The following is a 21,902-nucleotide window of genomic DNA, read 5'->3' as shown; positions in this document are numbered from 1 at the left end:
AAATCAGAAATCTAAAAAATACTGTCAGGAATCTACAGGATACTATTTAAAAAACCAACTTTCAGGTTCTAGGAGTTCCTGAAGGCATGGAGAGGGAGAAAGGATTAGAAGGCCTTTTTAGTGAGATACTAGCAGAATATTTTCCAGGTTTGGAGAAGGACAGAGACATCCAAGTACAGGAAGCTCATAGAACCCCTAATAAACATGACCAAAAGAGATCCTCACCACGACAAGTCCTAATCAAACTCACCAAAGTGAAACACAAATAAAAGATCCTAAAATGTGCAAGAGAGAAATGCCAGATTATTCTCAGAGGATCTCCAATTAGACTCACAGCTGACTTCTCATCAGAAACCCTACAAGCTAGGAGAGAATGGTGAGTTATAGCCCAGCTACTAAGAGAGAAAAACTGCCAGCCCAGAATATTATATCCTGCAAAGCTCTCATTTGTGAATGAGGGTGAAATAAAGACCTTTCACAGCTAACAGAAATTGAAAGAATTTCTCGCCACTCATCCAGCCCTGCAAAAGATGCTTAAAGATGTGTTACACACAGAAACACAGAAACACGGTCACCAATATGAAAGAAGATAAAGGAAGGAAACCTCACAGCAAAAGATCACAGGAGTCTCAAACCATATATTAGAAAAAATCTGGCAAATGACAGGGCAAAGTTACTCCTTCTCAATAGTCACATTGAATGTTAATGGCTTGAACTGTCCAGTTAAAAGACAATGATTGGCTGATTGGGTTAAGGAACAAAACCCATCTATCTGCTGCTTACAAGAAACTCATCTGTCCAACAATTATGCATACAGACTGAAAGTGAAAGGCTGGAAAAAATATACACCATGCCAACAGAAATGAAAAGAGAGCAGCCATAGCCATCTTAATATCGGACAACATAAAGTTTGAACAAAAACTGTTCGGAGAGACAAAGAGGGGCACTATTTAATGATTAAGGGATCCATTCAACAGGAAGATATAATGATTATCAATGTATATGCACCTAATTACAGGGCACCAGCTTATTTAAAAGACTTGTGAAGGGACTTAAAGGGAGATTTAGACACCAATACAATAGTACTGGGGGACTTCAATACTCCACTCTCAGAGATAGACAGATCAACAGGACAGAAGATCAACAAGGAGACAGTAGATTTAAATGACACTATAGCCCAAATGGATCTAACAGATATCTACAGAACATTTCATCCTATATCTAAGGACTTTACATTCTTCTCAGCAGTACATGGAACCTTCTCTAGGATTGACCACATACTAGGCCATAAAGCAAGTCTCAGCAAATTCAAAAGAATTAGAATCATACCATGCAGCTTCTCAGACCACAAAGGAATGAAATTGGAAATTAGCAACTCAGGAATCCCTAGAGCACGTGCAAACACAAGGAGATTGAACAACATGCTCCTGAATGAACATTGGGTCATAGAAGAAATTAAAAGAGAAATCAAAAATTTTCTGGAAGTAAATGAGGATAAAAGCACAACATACCAAAACCTATGGGATACAACAAAAGCAGTGTTAAGAGGAAAGTTTATATCAATAGGTGCCTACATCAAGACATTGGAAAGGCACCAAATAGATGAGCTTTCAAGTCATCTCAACGATCTAGAAAATCTGCAGCAAACCAAACGCAAACCCAGTAGGAGAAGAGAAATAATTAAAATCAAAGAAGAAATCAAGAGGATTGAATCCAAAACAACATTACAAACAATCAGCCAAACAAGGAGCTGGTTTTTGAAAAAATAAACAAAATTGACACCCCATTGGCTCAACTAACTAAAAAAAGAAGAGAAAAGACCCAAATGAATAGGATCAGAGATGAAAATGGAAACGTAACAACAGACACCACAGAAATAAAAAGAATCATCAGAAATTACTACAAGGACTTGTATGCCAGCAAACAGGGAAATCTATCAGAAATGGACAGATTCTTGGACACATACAACCTACCTAAATTGATTCAGGAAGACATAGAAAACCTAAACAGACCCATAACTGACACAGAAATTGAAACAGTAATAAGGCCCTCCCAACAAAGATAAGCGCAGGACCAGATGGATTCACTGTTGAGTTCTACCAGACATTTAGAGAAGAACTAACTCCAATTCTTCTCAAATTATTCAAAACAATCAAAAAAGAGGGAATCCTCCCAAATTCTTTCTATGAAGCCAGCATCACCTTAATTCCTAAGCCAGAAAAAGATGCAGCATTGAAAGAGAATTACAGACCAATATCCCTGATGAACATAGATGCAAAAATACTCAATCAAATTCTGGCCAATAGAATGCAACAACACATCACAAAGATCATCCACCCAGACCAAGTGGGATTTATCCCTGGTATGCAGGAATGGTTCAACGTTCGCAGAACAATCAACATAATACACTACATTAACAGACTGCAGAAGAAAAGCCATATGATTCTCTCAATACACGCAGAGAAAGCATTTGATAAAATACAACACCCTATCATGATGAAAACTCTAAGCAAACTGGGTATGGAAGGAACAATCCTCAATACAATCCAAGCAATATATGAAAAACCCATGGCCAACATCCTATTGAATGGGGAAAAGTTGGAAGCATTTCCGCTGAGATCTGGTACCAGACAGGGATGCCCACTCTCACCACTGCTATTCAATATAATTCTAGATGTTTTAGCCAGAGCTATTAGGCAAGAAAAAGAAATTAAAGGGATACAAATTGGGAAGGAGGAACTCAAACTATCCCTCTTTGCAGATGATATGATTCTTTATTTAGGGGACCCAAAGAACTCTACTAAGAGACTATTGGAATTCATCGAAGAGTTTGGCAAAGTGGCAGGATATAAAATCAATGAACAAAAATCAACAGCCTTTGTATACACTGGCAATGCCACGGCTGAGGAAGAACTTCTAAGATCAATCCCATTCACAATAGCTACAAAAACAATCAAACACCTTGGAATAAACTTAACCAAGTACGTTAAAGATCTCTACGATGAAAACCACAAAACCTTAGATAAAGAAGTAGAAGAGGATACCAAAAAATGGAGAAATCTTCGATGCTCATGGATTGGAAGAATCAATATCATCAAAATGTCCATTCTCACAAAAGCAATTTATACATTCAATGCAATACCCATCAAGATACCGCAGACCTTATTCTCAGATCTGGAAAAAATGATGCTGAAGTTCATATGGAGACACAGAAGACCTCGGATAGACAAAGCAATCTTGTACAACAAAAACAAAGCCGGAGGCATCACAATACATGATTTCAGGACATACTACAGGGCAGTTATTATCAAAACAGCATGGTACTGGTACAGAAACAGATGGATAGACCAATGGAACAGAATAGAAACACCAGAAATCAATCCAAACACTGACAGCCAACTTATATTTGATCAAAGATCCAAATCTAATCCCTGGAATAAGGACAGCCTATTCAATAAATGGTGCTGGGAAAATTGGATTTCCACGTGCAGAAGCTTGAAGCAACACCCATACCTTTCACCTTACACAAAAATTCACTCAACATGGATTAAAGACTTAAATCTATGACCTGAAACCATCAAATTATTAGGGAGCATTGGAGAAACCCTGCAAGATATAGGTACAGGAAAAGACTTCTTGGAAAAGACCCCAGGAGCACAGGCAGTCAAAGCCAAAATTAACATCAGAGAAATGCAAATCAAAACCACAATGAGGTTTCACCTCACCCCGGTGAGAATGGCACACATTCAGAAATCTACCAACAACAGATGGTGGAGAGGATGTGGGGGAAAAGCGACACTAACCCACTGTGATGGGAATGCAAACTGGTTAAGCCACTATGGAATTCAGTCTGGAGATTCCTCAGAAACCTGAACATAACCCTACCATACAACCCAGCCATCCCACTCCTTGGAATTTACCCAAAGGAAATTAATTTGGCAAATAAAAAAGCCATCTGCACATTAATGTTTATTGCAGCTCAATTTGCAATAGCTAAGACCTGGAACCAACCCAAATGCCCATCAACAGTTGGCTGGATAAAGAAATTATGGGACATGTACTCCATAGAATACTATACAGCAGTAAGAAACAATGAAATCCAGTCATTTGCAACAAGATGGAGGAATCTGGAAAACATCATGCTGAGTGAATTAAGCCAGTCCCAAAGAGACAAATATCATTTGTTTTCCCTGATCAGCGACAACTGAGCACCAAAGGGGAAACCTGTTGAAGTGAAATGGACACTATAAGAATCAATGACCTGATCAGCTCTTGTCCTGACTCTACATGTACAATGTAATACTTTATCCTTTTTAGTATTTGTTGTTGTTGTTGTTCTAGTTCTAGTCTTTGAACTCTGTAATTAACACACAATTATTCTTAGGTGTTTTAATTTTAAATTTAAGAGTGGAAAAAGAGAGGGAGGAGATGTACAATTTGGGACATGCTCAATTGGACTTGCCCCAAATGGTGGAGTTAGAAATGTGCCAGGGGATTCCAATACAATCCTATCAAGGTGGCATGTACCAATGCCATCTCACTAGTCCAAGTGATCAATTTCAGTTCACAATTGATGGCTCTGATAGGTCGAAGAGTCAAAGGGATCACACAAACAAGACAAGTGTCTGCTAATACTAAATGATAGAATCAAAAAGGGAAAAAACGATCCAACATGGGAAGTGGGATTCACAGCACACTCAGAATGGCAGATGTCCTAAGCAACACTCTGGCCTCAGAATCAGCCCTTAAGGCATTTGGATCTGGCTGAACAGCCCATGAGAGTATTGTGGGCATGGAAAGCCAAGATACCATGGAAAAGAAAAAAAACGAAGAAGACCTAAATGAAAGTTCTCTGTGAGTAAGATCCCAGTGGAAAGAACAGGGCCATCAAAGAAGGAGGTACCTTTCTCTGAAGGGAGGAGAGAACTTCCACTTTGACTATGACCCTATTAGAATAAGACCAAAGTCAGCCCACTCTGAAGGCTTCCATAGCCCTGGCAACTCATGACTAGAGCCTAGGGAGATTACTGACGCCATGAACAGGAGTGTCAAATTGTTAAATCAGCAACAGGAGTCACTGTGGACTTACATCCCATGTGGGATCTGCCCTTAATGTGTTGTCCAATGTGAAGTGATGCTATAACTAGTACTGAAACAGTATTTTTACACTTTGTGTTTCTGCATGGGTACAAACTGATGAGATCTTTACTAATTACATACTGAATCGATCTTCTGTATATAAAGATAATTGGAAATGAAAAAAAAACTGGTGTTAAATTGGAAATGGCATAGAAAATTAATTAATTTTTAAAAAAATATTATATAGGATCTCTGTCTTTAATGTGCTGTACACTTATTTAATGCTATAACTAGTGCTCCAACAGTGTTTTTTTTTTTCATTTTGTGTTGCTATATGGGGGCAAACTGTTAAAATCGTTACCTAATATATACTAAACTGATCTTCTGTATATAAAGAGAATTGAAAATGAATCATGATGTGATTGGAAGGGGAGAGGGAGCAGGAAAGGGGAGGGTTGTGGGTGGAAGGAAAGTTTTGGGAGGGGGAAGCCATTGTAACCCATGAGCTGTACTTTGGAAATTTATATTCATTAAATGAAAGTTTAATAAAAAAAGTGAAAAAAAGAAAATGCAAATTTCTACAAAATTAAAAATAAAACATTAAAAAAAAAAAAGACCTGGTGCATTGAATCAAATCCCATAATTTGGAACACTTTTAAGAGTCAGAACTGGGAAGAAAGGATAGTACCCACAAGGGAGACCAGGAGGAAGCACCTGGCTCCTGGCTTTGGATCATTGCAGTGCGCTGGCTGCAGCCCACCAGCCATAGTGGCCATTTGGGAGATGAACCAATGGAAGGAAGACCTTTCTCTCTGTCTCTCTCACTGCCTAACTCTGCCTATCAAAAAAAAATCAACAAATGACAAAACTGATGAGGATGTGGAAAAAAGTTACCCTGGTCCACTGTTGGTGTGAATGTAAACTGGTGCAAGCCACTGTGAAAGAGCTTATGGAGATATCTTACAAATCTGATTACAGACCTACCATATGATCCAGCCATCCCAGTCTTTGGAATTTACCCAAACCAAAAGAAATTAGCATATGCAAGAGTTATCTATAACCCCATGTTCACTGCAGCACAATTCACAATAGCTGAGGTCTGGGAACAATCCAGATATCAATCAATTGTTGACTTGATAAGAAAATTATGGTGTATACACACTACGGCGTACTACTCAGTTATAAAAAAAAAGAAAAAGAAACCCTGTCTTTTGCAACAAGATAGATGAAACTGGAAATCATTATACTTAGTGAAATAAACTAGTCCCCAAAAGACAGATATCATATGTTTTCCCTGATCTGAGGTAGCTAATAGAGTACCTAAAATGTAATGTATTGGAGTTAGATATACACTTTTTCAGATTTGATGATTGTTTAGAGCACTTGTCTTTTCCATTGAGGAACAGTGATTCTTTTTAATTTATTTTTTTCCTTCATACTATTTGCTGAATTGTTGAACTCTTACTTAGTGTAGGGTTAACTATACAATCATTTTGTAAAAGTTAAGTGGAAATGTGAGAGGGAACAGGAGAAAGGGTTGGAGTGTGTGTGGGAGGGAGGGTATCGAGGGAAGTGTCACTTACATTCATTAGTCTGTATATGTGAAATATATCAAACTTATATTACTTAAAAATTTAAAAGGAAGTAAATATTTAAAATTCAAAAAATTTATACCAATAACAAGGAGAATTTTAAAGGTGTTTATATATATAATATATATGTGTGTGTGTTTATGACATTACAATGTAAATGCACATATATATAATTTGTAATAGAAATGTACACAGAGCAACATTTTGAAATTTGTATAATGTATTTATCATCAGAAAAGAATACTCAGATTTCTGTAATGATCCAGTTTCTGAAAATTACAAGAATGAAGAGTAAGCCATCAAGTTGTAGCTCATAAAGTCTGTTTCTCTGTTTCTCCAAGTCTACCAGCCTCTAAAATTAAATAAACATACATAATTCTGGGATAAAAATAACATTAAGATCCCACTATTTTCCCACATAATTTTCAGGAAATATACTAGTATCTAGAAACACAGTGGCAAATTTATCTATGAATAAAATATATGTATGTTATATATGTTACATATATTCATATATATACTACGTTGAGGAGAAAGAATTATTACCCTTGGCTAAAATGGCCCTGAGACACTGTGTACCTGACAGTTTCCAGAAGGCAACTTACAGAATGTTGGGGGTGATGATGATCTTACAATAAAAATTAAATCACCATGGCCACAGATTCACAGGGTTAGGATTGGTCTAGACTAAAGTATTTGTGCAAAAGAGTGACTCCAGTGAATTTAAATTAACAAATTTTCATAATTAAAGGTTAATTTCAAGTTCCATGAATGTCTATAAAGCTAAGAATGAAATCTCCTGCTAATGAGTGATGGAACTGGCCCTAAATTGTTCTCATATACTGTGAAAATAAAATTTGGACATCTGCCAGAATTTGATAGCCTTACAATGATAAAGTAAATCATGGTAGCCTGAAGTGCCCTGCACTAGAATTGGCACAAATTAGGTTATTATTTATTGAGGTGGTAATAATAAATTTGAATCAACATGAAAAATAGAGAAATGTATTCATTTCAATATATGTTTTATATTGATAGTTGTGTGTACAAATGGTAAATTTAGTAGAAGCAGGAATAAGGTTACAAGGAGATGTAACAGATATTAATAAAAGTAGCCCTCAATACACATTTAAATACAGAAAATCTGTGCTTTCTTAAATCAAAGAAAGTTTATGCCATTAAATTCAGTAATTTTAAAACCAAGATAAAATTGTCTTGATCTAATGAATGGAAATTTTAAAGAGAATGACAATTTTGATTCTCGAAATACAAAGAAGCTATAAAAAAGTGTCCTTGAAAGTGTAAAAGAATGTAATGTTCTAAAATTATTTGATAGGCCATAAAGATGGAGATTGCTAAGACAACTTGAACATTATTTAGTGCATTCATGACATGAAAATATAAGTGCCCAAAAGAATCATCATACATTGGCAGTGCTAAGATTGCTTTCCATGTGGATATTGACATACTCAGATGAAATTAATAAAATGAAAGACAAAATATAGAAAATTGATGCACATGGAAGTTAAAACTTTGTCTTGCCCTTAGTAACAATGTCATTTTAATGTGAGCCATAATTAAAAATAAATATGTGGATGAATATTTGGTGGAAAAACAGTCTGGAATAAACTGGAAAAATTACAGTATGATATAGACTTGTAGTTTGGAAAATTTCCACAATCAGAAAATAATTTAAAGTTCCAGGAGCATCTAGAAACATTAAGAATGTATCCTATGCTGATGACCATGATGGTGCTGGCACTGCAATGTACTCAAATCCTATACACATGACAGTTGCTGGGACAACTTCCAGCATTTAGATTGAGTAGATGACCACACAATTATAAATCAAACCATGGGGCCCATCATTTCCCTGTGTTAGGAATGTTATAAATCAGGTTACTCATTACACATGCAGGTGACAGTAGTAAATGACAAAATAAATATGCACTCCATGGAAGGCATTTAATTTTGATTATATGGTATATAAATTAGTAATTTGGCAGAAACAGAGTCATAATGGCAGAAACAGAGTCATAATCATATAGAGATGGGCTAATAATTGGATGGTGGAGTAGGGAGGGAGCTTACTGCTCTAGCCCAGGAGAAAATAGTTTTTAAAAAGTGGAAATAGAGTAGTCTCAGGGAAGAGTTAGGTAAAAAATGACAGAGGGAATTCTACTGATATTAGAGGGACGTAGTGAACCCACATGGATGGCATGGTGCCCATGGATCACGACTCCAACAGCTGAGAGCCTATGCACCAGAACTGGAAAGTGAGGTGAGACAAGACCACAGTAGCCTGAGCCACCGGCAAAAATGTGGCAGGAAACTAGAGGAAATGAGGCTTAAGTATCCAAGGGAAAGTGTGCCAGCCAAACTAGAGGAGAGAAAAAAAAGGGACAGTACAGACATGTTTCTCTCTCTCCAATCACCTCACAAAGACATGCAAGCTGTTAGAGCAGGAGCCATTTTGGACATACATAACATCTGTGCCAGCTTGTGTCTGCATCAGGCAAGCAGCCAAGTGGAGACTCCTAACTCCTAACTCTGGATGGATGCAATGGCTGGAGCTGCCACAATCCAAAGCCAGGAGTCAGGAGCTTCTTCTGCATCTCCCACATGGGTGCAGGGCCATCTTCTACTGCTTTCCCAGGCTATAGCAGAGAGCTGGATCAGAAGAGGAGCAACCGGGACTAGAACCAGTGCCCACATGGTATGCCAGCATTTCAGGCCAGGGCTTTAACTTACTGTGCCACAGCGCTGGTCCCAACCTTTCTTCCTTATGGGAGTACCTATTGTATGGGATGTAATTTCCAGCAAATGGCTCTGTCACATGGTTATGTTGATTTTGGAAAAAGTCCTTCACATTCATTATATTCTTAAGTTCTATCCCTTGTTTGAACTACATGTGTTATGAGGTATTCCTTCTGACAAAAGGCTTTCCCACATTTATTACAAGATTTCCACCATGTAATAAATTATCGATGTTATATTGTGTGATATTGGCATAGTTTTCCAACACTCATTCCATTCATATGGTTTCTCCCCCATGTGAATTCTGATGTTTTATGGGGTGTTACTTATGGATAAAGGCTTTTCCATATGCATTATATACAAAGTGTTTTCCCACATATGAATTAGATGATGTGCAATGAGGGCTGAACTATGGGAAAAGCTTTCCAAGTCATTATGTCCAAAAGGTTTCTTTTCATGTGAATTTTCTGACGCATTCTGAGATGTGACTTATTGCCAAGGGCTTTTCTACAGTCATTGCATTCATGAAGTTTCTCTCCGATGTGAATTCTCTGGTGTGATATGAGCTATGACTTACAACATATGATTTATAAAGGCTTTTCCACACTCATTAGATTTATACGGTTTCTGCCCTGTGTGAATTCTGTTTTGATATAACTTATAGAAAAAGGCTTTTACACAGTCATTACATTTATAAGGTTATTTCCCTGTGTGAATCCTCTGATGCATTTGGAGTTGGAAGTTAAAATCAAGTTTTTCCACAGTCATTACATTCATGAAGTTTCAACACTGTGTGCATTCTCTGGTGCATTATGAGGATTGACTTTTGTCCAAAGGCTTTTCCAGTCATTATATTCATAAGGTTTCTGCCCTGTGTGAATTCCCTGATGCATGATGAAGGTTGACTTATGGCTAAATGCTTTCCACAGTTATTACAATCATGAGTTTTCTACCCTGTGTGAATTCTCTGCTGTGATATGAGTTTTGTCTTTTGTCAAAAGGCTTTTCCAAAGTCATTACATTCATGAGGTTTCCTCCCTGTGTGAATTCTCTGATGTTTCTAAAGGATTGACTTTTATCCAGAGGCTTTCCCTTGGTCATTACTTTCATGGGTTTTCTCCCCTGTGTGAATTCTCCAGTGTGATATGAGGTGTGACTTTCATACAAAGGCTTTTCCACAGTCATTACATTCATGAGGTTTCTGCTCTGTGTGATTTCACTGATGTATCATGAGGCCTAACTTATGGCCAAAGGCTTTTCCACAATCATTATTTATGAGGTTTCTCCCCTGTGTGAATTCTCTACTGTAATATGAGGTATGGCTTGTGTCCAAAGGCTTTTCCACAGTCATTTCATTTATGAGGTTTCTGCCCTGTGTGAATTCTCTGGTGTATGATGGGGTGTGACTTGTGTCCAAAGGCTTTGCCAGTTATTATATTCATGAGATTTCTGCCCCATGTGAAATCTCTGGTGTACGATGAGGTGTGACTTTCGTCCAAATGCTTTTCCACAGTCATTACATTGATGTTTCTCCCCTGTGTGAATTCACTGATGTTTCATGAGGTCTGACTTTCATCCAAAGGCCTTTCCATCGCCATTACATTCATGAGGTTTCTCCCTTTTGTGAATTTGCTGGTGTACGATGAGGCCTGACTTTCGTCCAAAGGCTTTTCCACAGTCATTACATTGATGAGGTTTCTCCCCTGTGTGAATTCGCTGATGTTTCATGAGGTCTGATTTGCATCCAAAGGCTTTTCCACAGTCATTACATTCATGAGGTTTCTCCCCTGTGTGAATTCGCTGATGGTTCATGAGGTATGACTTGTATCCAAAGGCTTTTCCACAGTCATTACATTCATGAGGTTTATCCCCTGTGTGAATTCTCTGGTGTATGATGAGGGGTGACTTTTGTCCAAATGCTTTTCCACAGTCATTACATTTATGAGGTTTCTCCCCTGTGTGAATTCTCTGGTGTATGGTGAGGTGTGACTTGTGTCCAAAGGCTTTTCCACAGTCATTACATTGATGAGGTTTCTCCCCTGTGTGAATTCGCTGATGGTTTATGAGGTTTGACTTGTATCCAAAGGCTTTTCCACAGTCATTACATTCATGAGGTTTCTCCCCTGTGTGAATTCGCTGATGGTTCATGAGGACTGACTTTTGTCCAAAGGCTTTTCCACAGTCATTACATTCACGAGGTTTCTCCCCTGTGTGAATTCTCTGGTGTATGATGAGGTGTGACTTTTGTCCAAATGCTTTTCCACAGTCATTACATTTATGAGGTTTCTCCCCTGTGTGAATTCTCTGGTGTATGGTGAGGTGTGACTTGTGTCCAAAGGCTTTCCCACAGTCATTACATTTATGAGGTTTCTCCCCTGTGTGAATTCGCTGATGGTTTATGAGGTTTGACTTGTATCCAAAGGCTTTTCCACAGTCATTACATTCATGAGGTTTCTCCCCTGTGTGAATTCGCTGATGGTTCATGAGGTATGACTTGTATCCAAAGGCTTTTCCACAGTCATTACATTCATGAGGTTTCTCCCCTGTGTGAATTCTCTGGTGTATGATGAGTTGTGACTTTTGTCCAAATGCTTTTCCACAGTCATTACATTTATGAGGTTTCTCCCCTGTGTGAATTCTCTGGTGTATGGTGAGGTGTGACTTGTGTCCAAAGGCTTTTCCACAGTCATTACATTGATGAGGTTTCTCCCCTGTGTGAATTCTCTGGTGTGTGATGAGGACTGACTTGTCTCCAAAGGCTTTTCCACAGTCATTACATTTATGAGGTTTCTCCCCTGTGTGAATTCTCTGGTGTATGATGAGGTGTGACTTTCTTCCAAAGGCTTTTCCACAGTCATTACATTTATGAGGTTTCTCCCCTGTGTGAATTCGCTGATGTTTTATGAGGTCTGACTTGCATCCAAAGGCTTTTCCACAGTCATTACATTGATGAGGTTTCTCCCCTGTGTGAATTCTCTGGTGTATGATGAGGGCTGACTTCCACAGAAAGCCTCTTTCACAATGAAGGCATTTATAAAGTTTCTTCCCTGTGTGAATTCGCTGATGGTTTATGAGGTATGACTTTTGTGTAAAGGCTTTTCCACAATCACTACATTCATGTGATTTCTCTCCTGTGTGAATTTGTTGACATTTCCTGAGGACTGACTTTTGTCCAAAGTCTTTTCCACAGTCATTACATTCATAAGGTGAATTAATACTGAGTGATTTTCCACAAGGGTTACATGTGTAAAGTTTTTCCCTCGTATTTAGTCTGTGATTTATTGCAAGATGTGACTGGTGAATGACAGGTTCAACATACTTAATGTACTTATAAAATTTCTTTCTTGTGTGAGTTTGTTGATGCATATTGAGGCTAGAATTTTCATGGATAGCTTTTTCTATTTGAGTTGCTTTTCCAAAAGTGACAGTTGATTTATTACAGTTTTCTGCCATATGAACCCTCTCAGATTTACAGAACATCTTTCTTGTGAAGACTTTTGCTTGTCCAGTGGGTCCAAATGGCTGCTTCATGATGTGAATATTGTCATACTGACTAAGAGGCTCACAGAACTGGAGAGATTTTCCAGGTATCTTAGTGTTATCAAATTTCTCTCCAGCCTGTAGTTGATCAGGCCCACTGTGGGGATACACAGTGTGACATTTATTGCATTCCTCAGGCTTCAATCCTGAATAGATTCCCTTTTTAATAATCATTGTTGGTATATGGCTTGAATTTAAACTAAGGGTTTTTCTTAATTCAACTCTCTTGTGAGCTGATGTCTTGTTATTTTTCATAAAATCCTGATTCAGATTTTTGTCCTGACTTTCCAGGTTGATCTTAATCAGGTCATCCCTTTTCATGACCACTGAAATGAGAAAAAAGCAATCATGTCACTGAATCACATGTTACTGTTTCTCCTGGCATACTCATGTAAAGAGAATGAAGTTACTTGTTATCCAAGTGGCATAAGATTTTCACAGAATCAGTATGAGGTACTTATTTGTGACCATTATATGGTTTTTCTCCTTAATACATTAATATACCATGAGGTTTCCCAATGTTCAAACCTGATCCTTTTTACTATGGGAATTTGTCAAGGATGGTAGAATGACATTTGTGCTATGATGAGTGGGATGCCTGCCCTGGTTACTCTGCTTTCAGTACAGATCTCTGCCTATGTAAACTGGAAGGAAGCAGATAATGTTTCATGTGCCTGGGAACCTGTGAGACACCAGGGAAGACTAGAGGAATTCTAGAGTTCTGGTTTCAGACTAGTTAGACTTAAGTGTTGCAGACATCTGGGAAGTGAGCTAATAGAGGGCCTCTTTCTCTCTCTTTCTTCTCTCACTATCACTCTGCCTTTCACAAAGATGAAATAATTATAAAATATTTTAAAGAATGGACAAATATTTAATAAAAATATTCACCCACTACCTAGCAACCATTTTTCCCCTGTCCTTTTTCTCCAGTTTATTTTTATAAAAATTGTGTGCTTTTTGATTCTCCGATATTTCAACCATAAACATGAAAAAGTTTTACTGATCATTTACTTGCAGGTGGAGAAGAGTGAAATGTGCCTGTACTTTAAGCAGGACAACATTTAAGGAGTATGATTTGGATCTAAGATTGTCTCATGTTCAGTCTTCCTAGGTAAACATCATTTGTGGGATTTTTCAAATGAAAAACTACCTTGTCTCTACTCTATGCCAGCTTCCCCAAATTCCTAAGGACACCCAACACCTTCAGCCTCTCAGAAATACAACAGGTAGAGAAAAGTCCCAATATACCACTTTAGTTAAACACTCCCAATCAGTTTGAAGAATTTGTTTCTGCAAACTGGGATGTGCTCATCTTCTTTGAAAAGTGTTTTCTAGCTCATTCTGAAATCATCAGTGCTGGTTACCTCCTTTCGATTCTTTCTGTAAACATTCCTGTGTGATAATTTGAATTTCTAGATGCTTTTAATCAGTTGCCTCCTATTTTCACTGAAAGCTTCATTTCCTATGCTTTTCTTATCTTTTTATTTGCTTATTTTTCAATGATACTGAAAAATAAGAGAGAAATCATACTTCAAACTCCACCCTTAACAAAATCTAAGCCACTCAACATAAACCCAGGAGGCTACTTGAGCTTGGGTCTCAAAAGCTGATTACTTTCTTGGTGAGTCTAGGATCACTTATTTTCATGTTTTATATAAGTTCATGCTTAGTTTATGATTTCTTTTCTTTCAAAGATTTACTTTATTTACTTGAAAGCTAGAATTATAGAAAGAGATAGACAGAGAGAAGCCTTCCATATGCTGGTTCACTCCCCATATGGGCACAACAAACCAATGCTGGGCCAAGATGAAGTTAGGAGCCAGGAGTGTCTTTCCTGTCTCCCACATGGGTACAGGGGGCCAAGGACTTGGGCCAACCTCTTCTCTTTTCTCGGGTACATTAGCAGAGAGCTGGATTAGAAGAGGACCAGCTGGGACTTGAAATGGCACCCATATGCAATGCTAGTGCTGCAGGCTGGAGCTTTAACACACTGCACCACAGTGTCATTCCTAGCTTCATAATTTATGATGTTACAACACAGAGGCTTACTCATGACCATCTTTTTTTTTTTTTTTTTTAAAGATTTATTTATTTAATTGAAAGTCAGAGTTACAAGAGAGAGGAGAGGCAAAGAGAGAGTAAGCTCTTCCATCCAATGGTTCACTCCTCAATTGGCCACAGAGGCCAGAACTGTGCTGATCTGAAGCCAGGAGCCAGGAACTTCTTCTGGGTCTCCCTCAGGTGCAGGGGTGCAAGGACTTAGACCATCTTCTACTGCTTTCCCAGGCCATAGCTGAGAGCTGGTTTGGAAGTGGAGCAACTGTGTCTCGAACTGGTGCCCATATGGGATGCTGGTGCTTCAGCCTAGGGTTTTAATTCACTGCACCACAGCACCGGCCACATGACCATCTTTTAGCATTTACTTATTTGCTTACTTGAGAGTCAGAGAGACAGAATGAAAGATAAAGACAGACTGAAACAGAGGTTTGCCAACTATAGGCTCACTCCTCAAATGTTTCCAACAGACTATAATTTTCTTATTTATTTGAGAGGCACAGAGGGAAAAAAAAAGAAAGAGACTAAAAAAGAGAGTTCACACTTATTGATTCAGTCCTGAGCAAGTTCTATGCCTGCGCAAAATCATGAGAGGGAACTCAATCTGAGCAACGAGTTAGAAATAAGTTTCCGGGGGCTGGCGTTGTGGTAAAGCAGGTAAAGCCACCACCTGCAGTGTCAACATCACTTATGGGCACCAGTTTAAGTCCTAGCTGCTCCACTTCTGATCCAGCACCCTGCTATGGCCTGGGAAAGCAGTAGAAGATGGCCCAAGTCCTTGGACCCCTGTACCCATGTGGGAGACCTGGAAGAAGCTCCTGGCTCCTGGCTTCAGATCAGTACAGCTCCAGCCATGACAGCCAATTGGGAAGTGAACCAGTGGCTGGAAGACCTCTCTCTCTCTGTCTCTCCTTCTTCTCTCTCTTTGACTTTGAAATAAATAAATAAATCTTTAAAAAAAAAAAAAAACAGAAACAGGGCAGCACCGTGGCTCAATAGGCTAACCCTCTGCCTGTGACACTGGCACACCTGGTTCTAGTCCCAGTTGGGGCACCGGATTCTGTCCCGGTTGCCCCTCTTCCAGGCCAGCTCTCTGCTGTGGTCCGGGAGTACAGTGGAGGATAGCCCAAGTCCTTGGGCCCTACACCCACATGGGAGACCAGGAGAAGGCTCCTGGCTTCAGATCAGCGTGGTATGCCAGCCACAGTGTGCTGTGGCCATTGGAGGTGAACCAATGGTAAAGGAAGACCTTTCTCTCTGTCTCTCTCTCTCACTGTCCACTCTGCCTGTCAAAAAAAGAAAAAAAGACCAGAAACATTAAGATTAAAAAAATAAGTTTCTGTATGTTGCCTAGCTAACAAGCACTGAAGGAACTAATAAGTGCATGAAGGAAAAGGTATAAAAGTATAGATAAGGACAAGTTAGAATTTGGGGAATGTATCAAACCTAAATAAAAGCCTTAGTAATAACATCAGGAAATGACTAGATTTTTTTTTTTTTTTTTAATCAAAGAACATCTTCACTAAGAACAAAATTTAGAAAAGATACTGGTATCTCTAAATGCCTGTGTCTGATCCACAAAACCAGCTGTCAGCAGGAGTAAGGCTTGAGAAAATTTCATGGAAAGACTACTAGTCAACATATGCACACTTTCTGCTTTGGCCTCCCTGTCCCTTATGTGCAGACTGACCTGAAAGGCTCTGATTCAAGCATTTGTCCACCATCCATGGCTCTTCTCCTTGCTCCAACTTGAAGATTAAGTCAGGTTTGGTAATGCAGTGCCCTATTAATGGAAACAAAGTAAGACTTTGTAAAATCACTATCTTGGGTTATTTGAAGGACTACAGCTTGGTTAAGGAGCTATGCAACAAATATTCCAATTTGAATCTTTTGTTAGATGGTAGATATTCAGATTATTCATGGACTCAAATTCTAATCCTGTCCAATATTAAACATTATAAAGTGTTCCCTTGCTTGTCAAATAGCAAGAAAACGTTATCACTGGGAATGTGATGGGTGTCACTCACCCAAGGAGAAGAGGCTGCTGTAGGTCTCCAGCATCACATCTCTGTACAGGGTTTTCTGAGCATTGTTCATTTTCTGCCATTCCTCCCAGGTAAAGTACACAGCCAGGTCTTCAAATGCTATCATCACCTGTAACATTACACTTCCAGTCAACATGTTAACTCTGTCACAAAACAAACACTGACAGTTGTGTATGAATATGAAGGAAAAAGGAAGGATATGGTTTTACATTAGACTTGTTGAGTGTTTAGAAAGCCACACAGAGCATTCAACAGAGTCAAACCCATTATCTACTGGCTGTGAGAAATGCCCAAGCTGGAGGGAAACAGGAGGTTCAAATCACAAAGGCCACATCTGTCAAGGGGAATTGCACAGCAGGCTAAAAGAGGGGCAATACTGACTACACCGCAAGGTGGAGGCGCTGGCCTATTTTTTAAGATTATTTATTTGAAAGGCAGACTTACAGAGATTGGGAGAGACAGGGAGACAAAAGGATATATCTTCTATCTACTGTTCATTTCCCAAATGCCCACAATGGCTGGGACTGGGCCAGGTCAAAGCCAGGAGCCTGGGACTCCGTGGGTCTCCCATATTGATGGAAGGGTCCAAATACTCAAGTCATTTTCACTGCTCTTTCAATCAGATTAGCAGGGAACTAGATTGGAAGTGTAGCAGCAAGGACTCAAATCCTTTGTTTACATGGGATGTCAGCATTGATAGTGGAGGCTTAGCCTGCTGGATTACAATTCTGGTGACTATTGCAGGTTCTTCAACAAATCTCTAAGCATTTTTCTCAATGAGTCACAAATGCAGATTGTACTGCAGACATTCCCAGGTTCTCTTTTTGGGCAAATAATTCCATTGCTTTCACTTTAATTATGTATAATGTTATTTCAAATGTTTATCATTTGAATGTTTTGGGCAGTATTTCCATTGCTTTCACTGTAATTAGGTATAATGTTATTTCAATTGTTTATCAGTAGAATAATCATAGGCAAGGGCAAAAGCTAATTTGTATTCTTTGTCTTACCTGTATTTTCTCTCTTACTTAAAAATATTTATTAGCTTGATAGAGCAAAATGTTGATGTACTGAGAGATAGAGAGCTTTGACACATTAATTCACTTCCTAGATAACCACACCAAACAGAGGTGGGGCAGGACTGAAGCCAGGATTGAGGAATGGAATCTAGGCCTCCTTCATTAGTGACATCACCATTGCTTCCCCAGGTCTGCATTATCTGGGAGCTAAAAACTAGAGCCGGCATTGGAAATCAAACACAGACAGTCTGAGGTGGCATCATAAACACTAAGCTAAATGTCTGCTCTGTCTTTTAATATATTTTTTCTCTGACATATTGGAAATGATATGCATGGTGTTATCCTGGAAATTATTTTCTGTTCATTCCCATTGCAGTTTCACTGATGATTTCTTGCCTTTTATTCTCAATGCTTCTACATACTTCTCCTTAACATTGCCCATTCAAGAGTCAGTATTGCAGACCGGCACTGTGGCTAAACAGGCTAATCCTCCACCTAGCGGTGCCAGCACACCGGGTTCTAGTCTCGGTCGGGGCACTGGATTCTGTCCCAGTTGCCCCTCTTCCAGGCCAGCTCTCTGCTGTGGCCCAGGAGTGCAGTGGAGGATGGCCCAAGTCCTTGGGCCCTGCACCCGCAAGGGAGACCAGGAGAAGCATCTGGCTCCTGGCTTCGGATCAGCATGTTGCACCAGCCACAGCGCGCTGGCCGTGGCGGCCATTGAAGGGTGAACCAACAGCAAAGGAAGACCTTTCTCTCTGTCTCTCTCTCTCTCTCACTATCCACTCTGCCTGCCAAATAAATAAATAAATAAGCCTCCAGTAGACTCTTCACACATTCCTTATTCTATTCCAGAATCCAATTCAGCTTCTCAAAGGTATTAAGGACTCCATTACTCTAACAATTCAAAAACAAACTTAACTGATTTGTGTTTTAGCACTAGGTAACTCTTCCACTTGCGGAATGCTAAGTGTTTACTTCATAGGTAGCACTAAAACACTGCTCAGTACATCATCTACATTTAGACTGTTTCAGACAACACGACCCCAAAAATGTAGCATATTGTGTTTAGTTTCAACTCAATTCATGTAACAAATATATATTTTGCTATAGCAACAGAAAGACAAGAGACCAAACTGTATTATGATAGATGACAGTAATGTTTCATAATTGTGCCAAATTCATCATTCATTTCTGTATATACCATGAGAACAAATTTTATGTTTATTTTTCTATTTTAAAATTTTTAAAGATTTATTTATTTATTTGAAAGTCAGAGTTACACAGAGAGAGGAGAGGCAGAGAGAGAGAGGTCTTCCCTCTGCTGGTTCAGTCCCCAATTGGCTGCAATGGCTGGAACTGCACCAATCTGAAGCCAGGAACCAGGAGCTTCTTCTGGGCCTCCCACATGGGTTCAGGGGCCCAAGGACCTGGGCCATCTTCCACTGCTTTCCCAGGCCATAGTAGAGAGCTGGAGCAGAAGTGGAACAGCAGGGACTCAAACCGGTGCCCATATGGGATGCCAATGCTTTAGACCAGGGCATTAACCCACTGAGCCACAGAGCCAGCCCCATATTTTCCATTTTAATTAACTAGTATACTGGGACCAGCACTGTGGCATAGCAGGTAAAGCCACTGCCTTCAGTGCTGGCATCCCATATTGGTGCCAGTTCAAGTCCCAGTGGCTTTCCTTCCAATCCAGCTCGCTACTATGGCCTGGGAAATCAGTAGAATATGGCCTAAGTCCTTGGGCCCCTGAACCCATATGGGAGGCCCAGAAGAAGCTCTTCACTTCTAGCTCTGGATCAGTGCAACTCTGGCCATTGTGGCAAATTGGGGAGTGAACCAGCAGATGAAAGACTCTCTCTCTCTCTCCCTCTGCCTCTCTGTAACTCTGGCTTTCAAATAAATTTAAAAAAAAAATCTAAAAAGAAAATAAATAAATAAACTAGCATTAAACACCTAAAATAAGTACTGACAAACTGGGGGATAATTAAAAAAAAAAAAAAAACTTACAGGTGATATATTCATTTTCTTTCCTCTTAGAAACATGTGGAGGACCCAGAATCATACCTGGGAGAGAAGGTGAATGACAAGAGTTCAAAGAAAACTCTGGAGGCCAACGCTGTGGCATAATGGGTAAAGCTGCTGCCTGCAGTGCCAGCATTCCATATGGGTGCTGGTTTGAGTCCTGCCTGCTCAACGTACAATCTAGCTATCTGCTATGTCCTGAGAAAGCAGTGGAACATGGTCCAAGTCCTTGGCCCCTACACCTTCATGGGAGACCCAGAAGCTCTTGGGTCTTGGCATTGGATCAGCTCAGCTCCAGCCTTTGCAGTAATTTGGAGGGTGAGCCAGCAGATAGAAGACTCTCTCTCTCTCTCTCTCTCTCTCTCTCTCTCTGCAACTCTTTCAATAAATAAATGAAATCTAAAAAAAAAAAAAAAACAAAAAAAAAAACAAAAAAAACCTGTGCTTTCCTTCTGCACTGAACAGTGGGGAAAAAAGAATATGATAGAATGCATAAATAACAATAAATACATTAACCAAGAAAACACCAGCTTTACTGTGGAGGAATAAACCTGTAAAAATGGAAATACATAGGAAAATGCACCCACCTATATTACGTGGCAGAGATTAAACAGAAGTTATCATTGGTTTAACGAAAGCATTATCTACAGATTTTTTAAAATAATAGTGTAAAAGTAAAAAGAAATGTTAAGAGTGTTCAAATAAATGATTATCAGAGATAAACATTATGTTGTTATTAAAGGTTACACTAAATAAAGTTAACAAATACACATAATGTATATGTAATGCAGTGCACTTTACCAGTAATGATTCTAAATAGACCTTTTCCCTTCACAAATCCCTGGATTGGGGCTGGCAATGTGGCCTAGCGGGTTAAGCTACTGCCTGCAAACAGCATCACATATAGGCACTAGTTTGATTGCCAGCTGCTCCACTTCTGATCCAGCTTTCTGCTATGGCCTGGGAAAGCAGTAGAAGATGGCCCAAGTCCTTTGGCCACTGTACCCATGTGGGAGCTCCTAGATCCTGGCTTTGGGTTGGCACAACTCTGCCATTGCAGCAAACTGGGGAGTGAACCATTAGATGGAAGATCTCTCTCTCTCTCTCTCTCTCTCTCTCTCTCTCTCTCTAAGCATCTCCCTCTCTCTGTGTGTAACTCTTTAAAAAAAATAAATCTTTTAAAAAAAGACCCTGAGAAAAAATATTTGCAAACTATACTACAGATAAAGGGTTGATAACCAGAATCTACAAAGAAATCAAGAAAATCCACAACAACAAAACAAACAACCCACTGAAGAGATGGGCCAAGGACCTCAAGAGACATTTTTTGAAAGAGGAAATCCAAATGGCCAACAGACACATGAAAAAATGTTCAAGATCACTAGCAATCAGAGAAATGCAAATCAAAACCACAATGAGGTTTCACCTCACCCCGGTGAAAATGGCTCACATTCAGAAATCTACCAACAACAGATGCTGGAGAGGATGTGGGGAAAAAGGGACACTAACCCACTGTTGGTGGGAATGCAAACTGGTTAAGCCACTATGGAAATCAGTCTGGAGATTCCTCAGAAACCTGAACATAACCCTACCATACAACCCAGCCATCCCACTCCTTGGAATTTACCCAAAGGAAATTAATTTGGCAAATAAAAAAGCCATCTGCACATTAATGTTTATTGCAGCTCAATTTGCAATAGCTAAGACCTGGAACCAACCCAAATGCCCATCAACAGTTGGCTGGATAAAGAAATTATGGGACATGTACGCCATAGAATACTATACAG

The 21,902-nt window shown here is 39.3% G+C and overlaps 1 protein-coding gene across 1 annotated transcript in view; it reads right to left on the bottom strand.

Moving 5' to 3' along the window:
• Positions 1 to 6,867: 6,867 nt before the first annotated feature.
• The window catches only part of LOC133755343 (zinc finger protein 345-like), a 52,280-nt gene continuing 37,245 nt past the window's right edge, over positions 6,868 to 21,902 (bottom strand). Inside the window, exons 2-4 of the mRNA XM_062185476.1 lie at positions 17,051 to 17,177; positions 16,714 to 16,806; positions 6,868 to 13,294 (exon numbers count right to left, since the gene is read on the bottom strand). Coding sequence (XP_062041460.1) covers positions 11,001 to 13,294; positions 16,714 to 16,806; positions 17,051 to 17,174 — 2,511 coding nt within the window. The 5' untranslated portion in view covers positions 17,175 to 17,177 and the 3' untranslated portion in view covers positions 6,868 to 11,000. The remainder of the gene's footprint in view (positions 13,295 to 16,713; positions 16,807 to 17,050; positions 17,178 to 21,902) is intronic.

This window comes from Lepus europaeus, unplaced genomic scaffold, assembly GCF_033115175.1.
Source record: "Lepus europaeus isolate LE1 unplaced genomic scaffold, mLepTim1.pri SCAFFOLD_3_1, whole genome shotgun sequence".
NCBI lineage: Eukaryota > Metazoa > Chordata > Mammalia > Lagomorpha > Leporidae > Lepus > Lepus europaeus.
This window is presented reverse-complemented; position numbering and strand designations above follow the sequence as displayed.